This window comes from Primulina eburnea, chromosome 15, assembly GCF_022965805.1.
Source record: "Primulina eburnea isolate SZY01 chromosome 15, ASM2296580v1, whole genome shotgun sequence".
NCBI classification, from domain to species: domain Eukaryota; kingdom Viridiplantae; phylum Streptophyta; class Magnoliopsida; order Lamiales; family Gesneriaceae; genus Primulina; species Primulina eburnea.
This window is the reverse complement of record NC_133115.1, coordinates 35,910,611-35,928,523: the sequence shown is the minus strand read 5'-3', so window position 1 is coordinate 35,928,523 and position 17,913 is coordinate 35,910,611. Positions and strand designations below refer to the sequence as shown.

Here is a 17,913-nt window from a genome sequence, read left to right as displayed (position 1 = left end):
TATGTTTTAACTTAAGTAAATGCTGATTTTCTTCTCGATTTCTGTCACTTCTTGTAATCAAGTTAATTTAGTTGCTGATTATTTTTTGTGTATGTTGCAGAGGAGAATTAATTCCACCTAGGAGTGGTAGTTATCTGCTTAATGCCAGTGGTTTAAAAGTTAGTATTTGTGTTGTTTTATGGAAAGATTGGAGATTTTAGATTTATTGTACAATATGGTACTAATTACTTGATATTTTGCTCACTAAAAACTACTATTTGTTTGACTTCTTTGTTTACCTGTTTATACATATAGAGTGGCATTGGGCAGTTTGGAGACATGCAAAAGAAAGCTAGTTAAGCCTGGTACGTGCAAATGGTCCCTAAAATGCTGAGTTTGATTGTTTGAGTATATTTTTTGTAACAGTATAGAGCCTATGCAGTAAAGATAAATAATGGAAGAAAAGTTTTGGCTGATATCAGCAATTCGAAGGGTGGCTTTACAAAATCTGAACAAGTGAAAAACTCTAGTACCGAGTAAGTTCTATGAATTATTTATTGACTGAATACAGAATTTTTGATAAATTGTGTAGTACAATTTCATTTTGGGGTTAGGAGTATCAGTTGAAAGTTCATGTGAAATAGGAATTAGGATCTTTATGAAGTTGTCAGTATCCATATGTTAATAACAGTTTGAACAATCTTCAAGTAGATGAGGATATCTGAAATCAGTTGTACGCCATGTTTTTTTTCACTAAACATGAAGAAAGGAAACCAAAAAAAGTAACGATTCCCATATTGCAGGAAGAGCAAATTCGAGAGAATGCTGAATCCTCAAAGGTATGTTGGAAAATTTAGATTTACAGCACTAGAATATATCTTTCTCTATGTGTAATCTGGTCGTATTCTGATTTAAACTCATATGTTACATTTACTTATCCACCATTTTTTTCTTGTTTCAGTTTTTATTGTTTTTATGATGATTTCTTGGTCACAGAGATACAGGTGGTCTGGGAAAAAAGAAATCAATTTCATCAGAGCAACATTTGAGGGTATGCAAAGTAACTTTGATTCTAAAAATATTTACCTTTTGCTGGGTGCACAAGCTGAAAGGCTCATCTTCGTTGTTTTGTTGTCTATGTTAATAGGACACCATGCAAGGTAAATTTAGCTTCAAAATTTATGTCTAGATAAACCATAGGTATAGCTGATGTTAAAATCTTTTAAAGGACTTAACTTTTTGATTCTTTCTTTTCCAAAGGACAAGTTTACACAAAAGGGTATATCTTGCATTCCTTATTTTTTGTGCATAAGTTTTTGTTGAATCCTGTTTCAGTGTTCAGGTGATGTTTTTATAATCATGGAACTTCACTGATTCCAAGTTGCCAAGTGTAGCACACTAATCGAAAGAATATGCAGTGTCAAAAGTGAGGAAGAGAAATCTAGATGTTCTATTGATGAAGATGGTGCTTTTTTTTTGTGTGGAAATTACTTACTTAAAATTTTTAAAATTAGAAAATGTATCTGGACTGATTAAACTTGATCAATAAGAATATAGTTGAAGTTCTTTTACAGTAAATTTTTATATCAGATTTCACCTTTCACCTTGGATATCACTTTCTCAATTTATTTTCTCATGCGATGATTCACTTTGTGATTATTCCTCCTATCAGATTTCTGAAGAAACTGAAGCTTTGAGATTACCTGTAAAACAAGGTAATGTAAGTTCAGACTTGATTACAGTTGCAACAAGAAATCAAACTATAAGAAAGTGTAAGATTTTGTTTTCTTCACTTGTCACTGCAATAAATAAAGATTTACAGCTTTTACTTCACAAGTCAAATTCACTTTATGACAGCTAGCCAATGAAAATATAAAAGCCACCTCCTATGAGCAAAGGAGGAAACTTCAAAACCTTGGGTCTATAACTGCAACTGTCAGGTAAAAAAAATGTTTCACTGATTGATCAGTTGCAGCTGCCTTAAATTCATTGATTTCTTCGCATTCATATGTTATTTTGAAGAAAAATAAATGTTTGCTTTTCCTTCTCTTTTGGTTCCAGGATATCTGCCAGAATTCCTCTTCATTTGACAAGGTTTTTTAATAAGCGTTCTATTTCTTTTATTGAAATCTTGAGTTTAATTCATTTGTAATGTCATTGATTTGCCAAAATGCTGTCTATGGTGTCCGAAGGAAATCTTTACCAATATACAAACAGGGTAACCCGAGTGAAACAAGTGGCTTGACAAAGGTTGTGATGATGTTATGCCTGCTTTTTTATCCTTGGAAATTTCCATGTCTCTTGTTGTGAGGTTGATCTATTTCTCGACTCTCATATTTTTACAGAAGAATCCCGAAATGTCAGAGAAATTTAAGGGAAAACATGGCTTTCCTGGTGAGATTTTCTAATAAGGAATGTAATTCACAACTTTGTTCTGAAGATAGTGAATTTAATTAAGATAATGCTGTTTATTTTTTTGTGTTCTCAGTGAAGTCTGTTGTTAGGAGAAGTACTATACCAAAACCGAGCATTTTGACCAAACCTCCTTGGGGGAGTAGAGTTAGTGATGGATTTGTGATGAAGTAAGTTGAATAATTCATTTTTAATTATATTGGACCTACTGTTGTTGAATATGTAAGAACGGTGAAGTGAATGTCTAAGGGATGTGGACTTGGATTTTTTTGCTCACACTATGAGCTTGTTCAACGATTAGGAATACACACGAAGAAGGAATTATGGAACATGGGTTGGAACTTTTAATTAGCTTCATTAGTTGACATTAGATTGTAGTATGACATGTAGGCCAATCTTTTTCATATCTGAAGCTTTTAAATAATCGTGGCATCGATATTTGCTGGTACATAACTCAGCCACCTCAATGCAAATCGTAATGTGGCAAAGGGAGAAATGTTTGGTGCTGAGCTGCATTGTTTCTGTTAAATAATATTAAACGCATACTTTCTAGATGAATGTGATTGGTCTCCTGTCACATGTTTTTTATTTGTTCCTTTATAACATCTGATTAGTGGCCTCTGTTCATTTTCATACAACTTGAAACGTAATAAGTTGTTCAATCTTTCAAAGTATAATGCTCCACTTTGTTTACCTTCCTCTTGTTTGGCCTCCGAGAGAACATATATTTGATTTAGACTTTGAGATGCAGTAGATTGCAATGCGGAAGAATTCTGAGTTGTATAGACTAAATTGAGATCCTCTCGTGATATGACATTTACTTCGGAGTCCAATCCGATGAAATAGAGATTGAGTTTGTTTTATATTTTTTTGTTGATATATATAGTATGCCTTTTGCAGGGCGTCAAGTGCTCAAACGAAGGTGGATGCCAGAGTAGTTTTGCCAAGGAAGTCTGTCAAAGTAAGTGAAATGTTTGAAGGAGTTCCTCTTTTGTCCTGCACAATTCGGACGTGTTTAGCTCCATAGAGAAATGGAGATGTTTAGAATTGCATTTCTACGACTTATGTGACCAGTATGTTTCATAAGGGAGCAGCGAATGGAAATTTTGGTGAGAATATTCAGCACAACAACATATCTTTCTCAAACTTACTTTTAAGTTTGTGCATGTGATGATGCTACCCAGAATAGACCATAAATATCTGTACCCATCGTTTGACATGAGACTTCGTCTTTCCTACTTTCGTCAAAGCTATGACGATTACCGTTATTGATTTGACGAGAGACTCTTCAGTTAAAGACTATGTTCTATGGATTTTGTACTGCTTTTCGCCTTTAAAAATCCAAGAGCCATCGTTTGTTAGTTTATTTTTCTAAATTGGTGGATCCCTTATAAACATAAAATGAGTACCATGTTCCTGCGGCATTATGTTACATGGGGTGTTGGAGCATTTTGGCAACGTCATGGTTTCTATTGTGCACATGATCCTTTTCATTTAGCTTCACATACCCGGCCTATCTTTTATGATTCAATACTGATTTGCAAAATGAACATTCTGAAGGTTGTGAGTAAATTATGCCGAATTTATGCACATTATGTGTACACTTGCCATAAAAAGTTCACTTGTTACTGCTGTTTCCAAAGAATGTGACTGTTTCGGAGACACGTGTGTCACCATTTTAAGACATCTATTTAGGTGAAATCTCCTTATTCAGATTCCTATGCGGGTGAGGCTTGACAGTGTCTCATTACTTGCCGAAAGCTAAACTTTTACATGTGCTGTCAGCTCTGTCTTAGTGCTTGTAATTTGGAATCATAAAGCATTTTAACACTTATTCAACTAAATAAGCAAAAGTTCTGTCAAGTGAAGTCTTGTTCGTTGTGAAAATCACGCGCATTCTCATTTTCAGACAAACCCAAAATTCAAGCCGGTCCTTAGTACAAACAAATTGAAATCTGGTTCGGTTGCTTCATCCAAGAAAAAGCAGGACAAGGGCTCTGTATCGAAAGTTATTCCTTCTTCCCTTGAGGAACTTGTTTCAAAGGAGGATCTTTGTGGTGGTGCTAACGACAGTGATAGAACTTCCACCACAATTGGGAAGAAAAAATCTGATCGCAGGAACTCATACACGCGTCTACTGATGTCTGTGTCAAAGGTTAGTACCAACAAAATACCCTTTTAAAGTTCGTTAGTAATTGCTGTAAACAATTTCTAAACCAATTTCATGAATTTTAACTGTAGGATGCAATGCCAAAAATTTATGATGATCGCAACCATCTTGAAGTCGCTGAATATGTTAATGATATATATCAGTATTATTGGGTCATGGAGGTTATTTGTTTCCCATCACCCATAATCTGTATTTGTTAAGAGTGCTAGTTTCTGTGGATTTTCGAACCTTCTTATTAGTTATCTCCTTATTTGGACTCTTGCCCTTTATTTTTAACATCGTCTGTGCATTACCTTCTTCAGTATTCAATTGCAGGGACAGAATCCCTTGATGAAGAATTATATGGAAATTCAAAAGGAGATTACGCCGCAAATGCGGGGTATATTAATCAATTGGATTATCGAGGTATCTCATTCGCTCTTCTTTGTAATCTTTTGCTAGCTTGAGCCGACTGTAAATGATCTCTCTGTGTGCAAACATTTGGGTTGTAGGTTCATATGAAGTTTGATTTGATGGAGGAAACACTTTTCCTCACGGTTTTGTTGTTAGACCGTTTCCTGTCCCTTGAGATCATTAAGAAGAATGAAATGCAGTTAGTTGGCCTAACTGCTCTTTTGTTGGCATCAAAATATGAAGACTTTTGGCATCCTCGGGTTACGATTTTCAAACACTTGAACTCTGCATTCTCGTACAGTGTGCTGTAATAATTACTTTATCCTTAATTGTTTGATGTGTTAATCACAGGTAGCTGACTTAATAAGCATCTCAGCAGAGACTTACACAAGAGATCAAATGCTTAAAATGGTAGTTATATCATTTCTGTTGTCTCTTTCATGAATGGACTCTATGTTCTCTGCTGGAAGAACATCGGTTTTTGCACTATTCATTTTTCATTGCTGAAAGCATAACCAGTCAATGATTTATCCATATGGCCATATCACAAGAAGCGGTGGGTTTTCACCATCTATAAGTTTACACGTCTGAATTGCAGGAGAAGGAAATGTTGCGGAGACTGAAGTTCCGCCTTAACGAACCAACTCTCTATGTTTTCATGCTAAGATTTATCAGGGCTGCTCAAGCAGATACCAAGGTATGCAACCAAAACTGTTGGATTGTTTTATAATCCATAACTACACAAACTGAAAGCAGAAATAGGAACTCTTTTATCTAATTATTTGTGAATGCGGGTAATATGATGGCCTTTCAAATTATTATCTACTTTGGTTCCAGGTTGCTGTGCATCTTGAAGTCTCGTGTTAATGTGGTTTATCATTTGGTCTGTAACTCTCTTGAACATTGTTTTTCAGTTGAACATCTGGCTTTTTACCTCATTGAGATTTGCTTGGTTGAATATGAAGCCTTGAATTACAAACCTTCAATGTTGTGCGCGTCTGCCATCTATCTTGCACGATGTACAATGGGAATTACTCCACCATGGACTACACTTCTAGCAAAACACTGCCCGCTATGAAGAATCTCAAATCAGGTTTACTTTTTGTAGAAATAAGTTGTTCCTCAACTTTTATGTCAAATATAGATGAGTTACACTTACTGAATTCTGCAGGGAGTGCGCAGAGATGATTCTGAAGTTTCACAAAGCTTCCAAAACAAATCTATTGAAAGTCACTTATGACAAGTATGGAAAGCTTGGCCACGGCAGGGCTGCAAATATAAAACCTTTGGTAATGCTCCCTGAATACTGTTCCCACGTGCCCTGCTGATTCATTCCATCACGGGGTCCCATAGTTCTGATTTAATGTTGTAGACGTTAAAGCTACTATATATGTTTCATATTTTCCCGTGGATTTCACATTTTTGTTCAATCCACAAAAGATGTACATTGATGTATCATCTTAGTGGCATCTGTCATTGACAATAATTCTTGGATAGTTTTGGTGCTGTAGAAAATTAATCCTGTTATATAGCGAAAACTAATGGATTTTGTTCACAAACATGTCGGAAATCTGAAATGTTTTTTCTACGATAATGACAAGGAGAAGAAGAATTTAATCCTCTAACAGGAATGCGAATGTTTATACACAGATACCTTTCTCTTCCACATCGAAACAAGTAATGAAATATGGTGGTTTCAAGTTCAAGAAAACAAATGGGAGAACTGAACTAGTCGAAACTAAAAACTGAATTTTCTGTTTGGACTTTCAATAAATATATTTGCCATGAGATACTTGCATACCATTCTCTTCTACACTGTATTTAAAGCACATGGACTACTCAATCTCCCATCTCCCAAATTCTCTGCATTCCCCATCCATTTACATGACCGTATTTCTTCTGGTGTATGTAAGAAAGTGGAAGTATCCAAACTCTATGAACAAATAGCTAAGCAATCCTGCGAAATCATCAAACTACTGCGATCCAGAGTCTCTTTTACTGCCTTGTAGAACTCTACCCATGTGCACAAATGAGCATCTGCAGGACTCCACAAAAATGTAGGATACGGGCTAGCAGGGCAAGCGGCGACCAAGTCTATGACAGAAGCCGCAGGTCTCAATTGTTGAGGAAAATTGAATGCCAGGTTATCGACTTTGTGTTCGTATATTTTCCCATTTCTATCTAATTTATAGCGTGACGTGCCTTGAAACTGCCCTTTTGCTTCCCAAGGAACTCGAGGGACACCCTTCAAGTTCCATCTAATCAGAATCACATTCTCAGAGGGCTGCCAAATTCTTAAAACATCCAATGATATCTCCCGGAACAAGATTTTACCATGAAATCTCAATGCCCAGAATACCAACTTGTACTTTTCGATTCCAGTAAATGTGTTTAAAGGGTCCTTAAATGTTATATCATCCCTGCCAAGTTATCGAATAAATAATAAAAACATATAAATAAATAACCACATATTCAGCAGAATGCTTACTCATATTCTACAAAGTAGCGGGGAAAATTTCACTTGAAGAAACTTAGATCAGACATGTTCAGGAGAAAGGGTACCTGTAAATATCATAATTAAGGTCTTTGGTGAAAATGACCGGTAGGTCTTCACGGAGAGTCCGCACAGCTGAGCCTAAATTGACGTAAAAATCATTTCTTTCGTCCTGCTTCTTATCCTGCACACCTTGGGTCCGGTTAACCTGCGCCAAACCACGGGGCGGGGGAGGTTCGAGCTTGGTCTGAGGTGAAGTAGCAGAAGTTGAAACGGATGAAAGAGTTAACAAAGAAGAAGAGGCTTGGTGAAGAACAATGGCGGAGAGTTTGTCTTTGGGTTGAAGAAGAGTTGGAGAAAGATTTGGCAGAATATAGGCCATTTATTTTCTTGCGACTGCCTTCCAGCAATTTTCTTTAGGGCGGCTCTCATTATTTCTGTATATATGCAAGTACGAGACAATTTGTTTCTAATTTTAGATAATATAAATATCATTTAGTTTCCTTGAGTTTGAGTAACAATAATACAAGAGAACCAAAAATTGTTCACTTTCCGAGGCCACACTCACTTGGGTAGGTGGCGTAACCGCGATCTCTCGTTTTCTTGTCTCTTTGTTTAAAATAAGAATCAATTGTAGAGAGATAAGTTTGTGAGCAACTGGGATGCTACCTCTCGCTCTCTACTTTTAATTAATGTTAATGTTACACCGTTGAATTTGACAACTCTTTGGACGAGTTTGGACTATTTTTCATTTTTAAATGAAAAATAAAATTCACTATTGAAAATTCTCCGTCATTCAAAAAAATCCGATATGATTCATTCGGATTGGATTTGAATGTAGGCGCTTCTGAATGCAGCAGCTTCAGCGATGGGAAGCCTGTGCCAGAATCTCAGCACCAAATCTCTTTCGGCAACGTAAAGCGCTGAAAACACCATTACTATATCAAATGCATCAGTGACTCTAATTTGTTGCCTTTTTTTCCTTTTCACAAGTGCATTGAAATCGAAACAATAAAATTAAAAGAAATCAATCAAGCCGAAAAACAGAGCTTTCGTCGAGCAATGGTATAATCTTCATCAACTTTTATCTGATTTAAGTAAAAAAAAAAAAAAGGAGACCTCTGATTAGTTAGATATGGAAGACAAATGTTTTGAAAAGATAGTGAGGATAGAGCTGCACCACAACCAGAGAGGAGTTATTTATATATAATAAATTGTCGCAACAAGACCCTAGCTTTTGCATTTACAGTCACTAAAATATATTATGGGAAATTATTTATTCTAACCCACTCTATAATACTAGGATCAGAAGTAATGGGGGGACTCGGAAATATAGATGGAGGGCTTGAAACAGGCACAATTGGAGGACTTGGAACAGGTATCGTGGGAGGGTTAGGACAAGCAGTTGGAGGATTTGGAACAGGTACCATGGGAGGACTGCGAATAACTGGAGACGTAGGACAGCTACCTGGAGGAATATATGGCGTGGTTGGACAACTGGGTGGCTGAGGCCAGCATGGAGGAATATATGGGGGAATGGGACAGCTGGGAGATGGGGACAACAACGGGAGGCTGAGGACAACATGGAGAAGTGGCTGGGGGGTTGGGAGGATTGACAGGACTGGGTGAAGGAGTGACAGGAAGCTTGGTTGGAGTCACAGGAGGATTGGGAGGTGTTGCAGGAGCCTTAGGTGCCGAGGGAACGGGTGCATCTGGAGGTCCCTCTGGTGGACTCTCAGGTGGACCTTCAGGAGAGGTTTTATTGGATGTTCACCACCACTTCCCCCGCAGTCTTTGCTGCATATACATTTCAAACCCTTACATGCACCGGTAACATAACCTTCTTTCTCACATAGTGTAGCGCAGTTTTCATTATCGACACAAACACCATGGAATACCTTGCTTGGCCCCTTACAAAGTGCTGCCTCCACGTGCATCACATATTCCGTGCAGGGAAAAAACACATTGAGATCAAACGGTTAGTTTTGCTTTCTTATAAATTTGATCATGAAAAGTTTATCATGAGAAATGACCAAGAAATCATTGCTTACGCCAGATGAAAAGTTGCATCAGCAGCAAAAGAAACCCCGCAGGTAATATTGATCTTCTCATGCTTGTAACTTATATATATGATATCAGGAATTAATGTTTATTCCTTCTATCAACAAATGGACTGATGCATAGCCCAAATGCTTGGTGGCTTGTTCATATAGAAGAGAAGGCATAAATGAAAATTTCCATTGTTGTGTAATATTGATTTAAGCTAGGTGTAGTCAAAATGGTTCTACACGTGATACCATCCATAAAACTCGCAGATATGAGTTCTCAGATCAACCAAATCTTTTTTCCTTGGATATATGCTCATTTAATACAAGATGATTAAAGCTAATCATCTTATGTGAACACGGTTCGGATTATTATTCATGCTCAGTCCTGCAAATCACAATAAATGTTCATGCATGTGATCTTCCACTTGATATTTCAACTTACCAGCTTCCTTAAAGTTAAATCCTGATAAATTATATTAAATATTTTTGGACGTCTCATTGACCTTGATCCCACATTAATCATTACAGTGTATTGGAATTTTGCTACCAGCACATAATATCATTTCAATGTCTGAATAAGAGAATTTTGACTAGACGGGCTCTCGCTATTACTCCCAACTAATCTTGGAATTTAAAACCAATAAATATACCAAATATTGTTTATTTGTAACGATACTTTCCTAAATGACTCATATAACAAAACTAAAACATTGTTATACACATTAAAATCTATTTAAAGAAAAATAAAGAGAAACAACAAGCTTTTCCCCTTTATGTTTTGAAATATTGAGTGTCGTTTTGCTTTATTGATGTGAATAATATGTGTTTACTGTCGTCACATGAACTACGTAGAAAATATCAATGTCAAATAAAAAAATATTCGAATGATTTAGTAGTTTTGGCCAGAGAAAAGGACCAAAACAAAAAAATATAAGTTAGTGAATGAAAATCAAATATCGACAAATGAGAGTAGAAAACATATTTCCAAAGCTCATTAATGTTGTAGATCTCAAAATATATCTATATTATTATCTTATATTTATAAAAGAGATAAAACCTTGATGCCATTGTCTATTTTATTTTATTTTTTTCTTTAATTCATTATTTTAAAAATTATTGTTTAGTCTATCGTTCTTTTTCATAATTATGACATGATCTCATTTAAATATAATAAGTTCAAATTGAAACATGTAATGATTTAAAATTCTGTTGGACTTTTATTAACGTTTACAATAATGATATTACCCATATTTGAATATAAACCATAATTAGTTATAAAAAAATATTATAAAAGCACACAACACATGGGTCGATGCGTTACTATAGCATATGCGACATACATTTTTATGCATTCTTTTTAGATTTTATAAATTTAAATAATTGAATTCCAATTGTGAAAAAATAGTGATCGAAGTTGACGTGTTATTTCACAAATTATTCATTGCTTAATTGACAACTTTTAATTACATATATGTCGTGCTTTTGAACTCCAATCTCATTAACCTCTCTAATTAATTGGAAAAAAAAATCATATATTATTATTTCACAACGAATCATATAATATGTACCATATATTGTAATAATCGACCGAACAACTAACCACAAAAATACATTATAAAAAATCCATAAATTATTTAATTTATTCATTAATACTAACGAGAGATGTTACATCATTATATAATTGCATCACTTCAACAATTTATTTATTTATTTATTAGTTATGATCAGCAGATTCATGAGTTGACGGCGAGCTAAAAATATCGAATTTCCAGTATATCCAACTTTGCTACACATACAGAATAGGTAGGAACAATGTCCATCTTTTAATAAATTGAAATATTCAAATATGTTAAAAAGAGAGTATTATCTCAACCATAGTTTAACACAATCATATTTTTTTTCTCAGATGATTTAATAAAATAATGATGAATTTTATTATTGTTGATGAGGAACGAGCGCTTGCCGCTGTACCAAAAGCTATAACTAGTAGTAATGGTGCAACTCAAATATTTTAAACTGCACAGCAGCTCAAGCACCACGGTTAGATCGCTCTACCAAGCATGAACAATTATTGCACCCAAAAATCTCCCTCCCAATAATTTCACTCTTTGCAATCAATGAGAATCGAATCCGTGACCTTGGCTCTGATACCAATTATAGGACCGAACGCTTGCCGCTTTACCAAAATCTATAGCCAGTAGTAATCGTACAACTCAAATCTTTTAAACCGCACAGCAGCTCCAGCACCACGGTTCGATCGCTCTACCAAGCAGGAACAATTATTGCACCCAACAGTTGATGCACCAAAAACTTTGCAAGAGATGGATGAATCTATAGGGGTGATATACCGTACTGTACCGAAAATTTTATATCGTACCAAAAATTACGATATAAGAAAATTCTTATCGATATCGTACCGGAATTTTTGATTTTATACCAAAAACCTTATATTTTTAAAATTTTATAAATTTTTTGTTTTAAAATATTATTTATTTTAAAAATTTTATATATACTTTTCCGATATTCCGCTTTATACCGAATTTTTCAAATAGTATACCATTACCGTACCGAAAAATTCGATATTGTTACGATATATCAAAAATTCAATTTTTTTTTGATATGATAATCTAAATATACTGAAAATTCGATATTTTTTATCACCCATATCTATACTATCATACCAAATTTCATTTAAAAGGCTGATTTGTCAAATAAGGCTCTCTGGACGACCGTTCAGCCACGTGTCACCAGAGACAATGACCCTACAACAGCAAAAAGGAAAGTCCAACTGTCGTCAAATGATTTTCAACCGCCTTCCTTGAGGATCACTCATCGGATTTGGATCCATTTTACTACAAAGGCCTTTATTTTCTCCTCTCCTCTTTCTTCGCTGAATTTATTCATTAATAAAAAGTAGATTGATAGAAATCAAAGGTCCCTTGTCCTTCTCCTTCCCTTTCATGCCCTCTTACTTCGACTTTCAGAATTCTTGGGGACCTCCATTCCCCACCTTGGTACGCAATTTTTCTTATTCCCAGATTGTTATATTTTTTCTTGATCGTGACGTGACCCCCTTTTGTTATTGCGTCGGATTCATCGTATATAATATTTATATGATCGCGTATATTTTCTTAAAGCTTGATCGACAAGAACGTGTATTTTTACAGGAGAAAATTACAGGACTGTGTAATGTTGCAATTTGATATAATGTATATTCTCTCGATCTTCGCATTTTCACACGATTTGTTTTATTTGGTGATGACATCAAATTTCGCCTGCTTGTTACTTCTTGGAGCAGGGTTTATAATATTTTTCTCTTTCATTGATCAGGTTATTCATAGGGTGCAGCGAGCGGGTTTTTGCAGGTTTGGGAACAAAGGGTTTTGTTTGGCTTGAATGTCGTGTCGCATTATCTGTTATTTGCACAACTCCTGGCTTCTTGATTTCACGGCAGATCTTATAAACCTAATCAATGGAAAACGATGTCCTTACATGTTAAATATTTTTGAAGTTCTTACTTATGTCTTCTTGGCTCTTGTTCTAAACGAGAAGAACGTTTACGAGGTGATTGAAGAAAAGTTGGCGAAGCCATGAGAATCACTAGGAGAAACCGTGATGATTAATGAGAAAAGCCATTAGATCACGGTGTTCTTAAAATTCTTGAGCAAATTACTAATAATAGTACCCATTGTTTTCCCCCCTAAAAAGGCTGTCTTGATTAGTACTATTGTCTTGGCTAAATGTGAGTAATGCGTAAGTAATAATGATAGCGAGATCTCCAAATAAATGAGAATTTTGCCTTCAAATGTGTATTCTGGATTATGATCCAAAATATTTTTCTGACTATTTTCTTCTGGTTATTCATGTTGCTTATTCCCAAAGACCAGAAATTTTCTTGAAATTGTGAGATTCCTGGTTTCTTTTCTAAACATTTATTTCAAGAATCTCTCCAACAAGTTTCCACAGGAGCCTTGATTCTGAGGTCCAGTTAGAAACATCACTCGCTGAAATATGTATAGTGTGCTAATTTTTACTTGTTTGGATTTGCTTCATTTAATTTTCATATGGTTCCTAATATTCATACTGAGCTGTCTTCTGTTAGCTTTCATGTGATGAGAAAAATTCAGTGAATCTATAAGAATCAAGAATGTCATCCGTCAGCTTCAAATACTGGGATGATTGTGTGGATCCTCTAGACTTGGACTCAATGTGGGCAGATCCTGATGTTAAAGCAGAGTGGCTCAATGTTGGAGAGACCAAGGGATCAAAGGTCCATCTCTCACGTGATCCTGACGGTCAGCCTTATTTAACACAAACAGAGATGAAGGTAAAGCCGACCAAATCTCTATCAGGATAACACCAAACTGAATGAGCTATATTGCCTCCGACGAATGAGTTTTCTGTCTAAATAAAAATCTAACCTCTGAGCTCTGAATAATGATGCATTGTAGGCTGTGGCTGGAATCATTGTCCAAAGGCATTTTATCTCGCAGATAGATTCGGTACGACTACTCAAATGCAATTCTGGTTAAACAATAATTGTGTTAAGTTAATGGTCAAGGAATAAAATTTTAACCTAATGAGATTATTAGACATGAGATATCTATCCCCTTGAATATGTATCTTTGGCAAAAAATTGTTCTTTATTGAAACCTGTCACCATTTTGCAGCCTAGCATTAAAAGGTGATCTAGAAACTTAGTTAAAACTACATCAGTTCTATCGTTGTGTTTAGTCTGTCATGTACATGTGCTTCATAGGACATGCTTTGTGCTATTGCTGAGCTTGAAAGCGATCGTCAGCCTCTTGCCACGAGGTATAACAAAAAATCCAAAGAGGTCACTGTTGGTGTCATGCAAATGTCACCTAAAATTGCAGAATGGCTGATCAGGTGCCAATTAATTAGTCTAAGACTCTGATTGGATATTTATTTTCAAATTGAAACCGGAAAAAACGAGTTAAAGTTGTGTTTTCATGCAGAGATCAGGGTTACCGAACCTACGAATTGGACATGGATTCAAAACTTCTATACAAGCCTTTTGTGAATGTGTATCTTGCTGCATCCTATCTAAAATGTTTATCAAATTTCGATCAAAAGTAAGTTGGTAAAGAGGGAATTCATTCTTCACTGTAGTTGTTATCTCTCTCTCTCTCTCTCTCTCTCTCTCTCTCTCTCTCTCTCTCTTTCTGTTTTCTTTTCTTTCCGTGTGCACTATATGACATCCTTAGAATAAATTTTCCTGAACCTAAGCTTAACATTTAAAAAGTAATTGTATTTTTAGAGAAAGAAGTGAAGAGTTCATGGTAAGGGCTTATAAAGGGGGTATGAAGAAGGCTGCCCACAAGTCAACTTTGCAATACTGGAAGAAGTATCTCATCGATCAGGGAAAGTCTTCCATCCAGGTATCTATCTACTCTCCTTAGTTAGAGCCCTGTTAAAACTTATAAATCACTAGGATAAGCTTTTTAATATATGGTAGATTTATTTTGATAAAACTTAAGGTTATAGTAATCTATTGAACCATGCATGTGGCTAGAAATTCGGTGACTTTATCATCTCTCTAAATTTCAGAAAATTTTTTGGGGTTGGATCTGTGCCTAACGCTCCTTCAGCCCCTGCCTTATCTGATCCTGGTTCTCCACGGAAAGGTATTCCTGATAGTAAAATTTATGTCTCTGCTTGGTAGTACTGTCTGTGGATATTACGATCTTGAAATACGTATTTTATTATCTATATGCAGCCTGTGACGAGCTAGTGTGTGAATGCACATCATCTAACCCCTTTCTACGCTTTTCAGTTAATATCTGTATTAATAGAGCTACTTCACTTTACTTACTCTACATAAAGGTGCAAGTCCAATCAAAACAACATGGGATGCAAGAACCTCCCCTGAAGACATGGAGCAGATGTGGAATAATCCTAACGTAATCAAGGAATGGAACAAATCTGGTGAGAAACCAGGAAAAGTGCGATTCTCTCATGATGCGGAGAGGCGCCCTTATCTTTCTCGAGTAGAACTAAAGGTCAGAATGCAGACAGCATAATTCCGTTTCTTCTTGGATAAATTATGAACACTTTGATGATCATTCCTATTTTTCTTGGATGAGTAGTGATACTGATGGTGGTTCTCTTTTTTGTAGGCAGTAGCAGAAAACATTTTGGGAAAGCACTTCAGCACCAAAGGAGTGAAACCTGTCAGTATTCGAGTTGTTTTCCAGATTTATGTGAAATTCCGTATTGTGTATCTTGCAACCAGTTATTGTGAGTTAATATGGGAAATTGGGCCAGTTGAATTTCTACAAAACTAGTACATGAAGGAAATGAAAGAACCAATTAACTAAGTGCAATAGTCGTCGATGATTTTAAACACCGGATGTATCTTGATTATTTATCTAGGTTTTAGTTCTTGGGCACAAATATAGATAGCCATTACAGGATATCAGTATAGATAAACTGTGAATATGCATGATGTTCTCCTACAGTTTGTTTTATGCGCTATTGCCGAGATGGTTTGCATGCGGTTCGTGAATGGAATTGGGCAACGAACAGGACTTATGGGAATTGACTATCCCACAGCACGATGGCTTTACAAGTATGTATACCGAACTTCGAAAAGCTAATGATTCATTATACACACAAAATCCTCCAAAGTGTAATCTTGATTAGGGCTCAAAATATATTTTCAAGATGGATTTTTAAATTTGTGGGATCCAATGTTTAGGGACTTGGGCTACAAAAGTTACGAAGTTGAGTCCGTGGAAGATCTTACCAAGCCTTTTGTTTCCATGTACTTTGGTGCAGCCTATATGGCTTGGTTATCAGAATACGATGGCAGGTATGCATATCTCATATAATGCTACCAAATAATAATTTTTTCAGTTAAGTGGTTTTCTTTACAATCCTGAATCAACATGTTAATCTTGATTATTCATCAGGGAAAGAACTCCGGAATTTGTCGTTCAGGCCTATCTTTCTGGCCCGCAGAATGTAAACCTTCAAGAAACCGGTCCATTATGGCTTAAGTTTCAGGAAACGTTAACCCGCTATGAAGATAATAAGAAGTAAGGATCTTGCAAATTTTTTGGTATTGATTAAGCTTTATCTTTTATGTTCTTATTGATGAACGAAGTTTCTCTTATAGGGAACAAGGCAGCTGCATTATTCTGTGAGTCACGCGACTGTTTAACTATCATTTTCACTTTTATCTGAGAGAACAATACTGTCTTTGAAAATCATTTACTCATGTCCTTGTTTCTGCCAACACAAAAAAAATGGCAACTATGCTGATACTTAGTTTGTTGTATTTACTATTAGATGCAAGATGTGAATTGATAAATAAGTTTTGCTATCATATGTTCAGTTTCAAAAGTAAGTTTTTTTTTTTGTTCATTAATTGCTGACAAAGAACTAAATTTTGTCCCTCTCCATTGTATTATTTGGTCTTCCTCACTTAAGCTAAGTCTCAATGTTGAGGTTAGGCCAAAGATTATAGTTCATCTCACACGAAAGTCTCGAGTTTAGACGAGTTCAAGGTATTACATCTTCCCATTTTTTTTAAAAAAAATCTCAAGTTATTCTCCCTAAAATCGAACTACTCGTACATGAACTATGTTCCAATATGGTGTCCCATTCTTGGACCTACCTCCGGTAAGGATATTTGGATTTGGACTTATTTAGATGGAATAGGCCGAGCCTCAAAGCCCATAACCTGTTAGAACATTAATGGGCCCACCAAAGAGTTACTCAAACATGAATTGAGTGTCGCGTCAACTTAGGCCCAGTGGAATATTCTTCCCTTGATTTTTCGTTGGTTTTGGTTGTTGCTTATCAAAATATTAATGACCTATATTTAATTCGATTCATCTGAACCAATTATTTCGCGCTTTTGTCGTTTAGCATTAGAATTATCACAAAATTCCATATTTTATTTGATTCATTTGAACCAATTATATCACACCTTTTTCGATTACCCATACAAGTCAAATTTGTTAAACTTGATTTGACTCAATTCATGAAAAATATTATTTTATATTAAAAATATTATTTTAATTTAAATATGGATCGAGTTGATTTGTTTGACAAAAATAGATTCGCATTAATTTTTTTATAAAGGCCTACTTTAATATTATATTTAAATTTTAAAAAAAGATTTTTTAAAATTTAAATATAAGACATGATGGAAGCATCTTGAAAAGGTCTAATCCTTATAGGACAAATAATCCAACCGTCCATTAGAAATTTTACTAATAATTTCGTTGAGAAGTCGTTTTGTTTAAATTCTAAAAGTTGAAACATTAATTAAAAAAAAAAATCAACAAAATCGATAACGTGGCATCTAAGGGTGTGTTTGGTTGAGTGGATTAAATAAGGATAGATTAAATAGTCAAATATTTATCGTTAAAATTTTAAGTTGTTTT

General features: G+C 35.3%; 3 protein-coding genes and 1 long non-coding RNA gene across 4 annotated transcripts; 3 read left to right on the top strand and 1 right to left on the bottom strand.

The window, feature by feature from the left end:
* The first annotated feature begins 1,867 nt into the window (after positions 1-1,867).
* LOC140814097 (putative cyclin-B3-1) lies at positions 1,868-5,796 on the top strand. The gene is made up of 12 exons (XM_073172969.1): positions 1,868-1,919; positions 2,041-2,073; positions 2,172-2,229; positions 2,325-2,373; positions 2,468-2,561; positions 3,292-3,352; positions 4,301-4,546; positions 4,633-4,722; positions 4,877-4,966; positions 5,053-5,214; positions 5,306-5,365; positions 5,553-5,796. Exons 4-12 carry the CDS (start codon positions 2,337-2,339, stop codon positions 5,682-5,684), a joined length of 972 nt encoding a protein of 323 aa, XP_073029070.1. The 5' UTR covers positions 1,868-1,919; positions 2,041-2,073; positions 2,172-2,229; positions 2,325-2,336; the 3' UTR covers positions 5,685-5,796.
* Positions 5,797-5,871: 75 nt separating this feature from the next.
* On the top strand, positions 5,872-6,450 carry LOC140814098 (uncharacterized). The gene is made up of 2 exons (XR_012114070.1): positions 5,872-6,047; positions 6,126-6,450. It is a non-coding gene; the product is annotated as an uncharacterized lncRNA (long non-coding RNA).
* Positions 6,451-6,555: 105 nt separating this feature from the next.
* On the bottom strand, positions 6,556-7,896 carry LOC140814096 (uncharacterized). Its single transcript, XM_073172968.1, has 2 exons — positions 7,517-7,896; positions 6,556-7,374 (listed from the first exon to the last, which is right to left on the bottom strand). The coding sequence occupies exons 1-2, from the start codon at positions 7,828-7,830 to the stop codon at positions 6,888-6,890; spliced, it is 801 nt and encodes a 266-aa protein (XP_073029069.1). The 5' UTR covers positions 7,831-7,896; the 3' UTR covers positions 6,556-6,887.
* A 4,438-nt stretch (positions 7,897-12,334) lies between these two features.
* LOC140815694 (uncharacterized) lies at positions 12,335-17,249 on the top strand. The gene is given in 15 exon segments (XM_073174761.1): positions 12,335-12,510; positions 12,827-12,861; positions 13,599-13,823; positions 13,948-13,998; positions 14,256-14,386; positions 14,476-14,592; positions 14,778-14,871; positions 14,873-14,898; positions 15,068-15,144; positions 15,344-15,519; positions 15,637-15,690; positions 15,979-16,088; positions 16,218-16,331; positions 16,432-16,557; positions 16,638-17,249. Coding segments are annotated over 13 exon segments (1,284 nt in total). The 5' UTR covers positions 12,335-12,510; positions 12,827-12,861; positions 13,599-13,643; the 3' UTR covers positions 16,666-17,249.
* The last annotated feature ends 664 nt before the right edge of the window (positions 17,250-17,913 follow it).

Excerpts from the sequence above, each read along its gene's own strand:
- LOC140814097 (XM_073172969.1), top strand. The coding sequence starts at position 2,337 with ATGTCAGAGAAATTTAAGGGAAAACATGGCTTTCCTG. Across the intron at positions 4,723-4,876 it reads AGTATTATTGGGTCATGGAG|GGACAGAATCCCTTGATGAA; the intron begins GTTATTTGTTTC and ends ATTCAATTGCAG. Across the intron at positions 5,366-5,552 it reads GAGATCAAATGCTTAAAATG|GAGAAGGAAATGTTGCGGAG; the intron begins GTAGTTATATCA and ends TCTGAATTGCAG.
- LOC140814096 (XM_073172968.1), bottom strand. The coding sequence starts at position 7,830 with ATGGCCTATATTCTGCCAAATCTTTCTCCAACTCTTCTTCAACCCAAA. Across the intron at positions 7,375-7,516 it reads CTTAATTATGATATTTACAG|GGATGATATAACATTTAAGG; the intron begins GTACCCTTTCTC and ends ATAACTTGGCAG.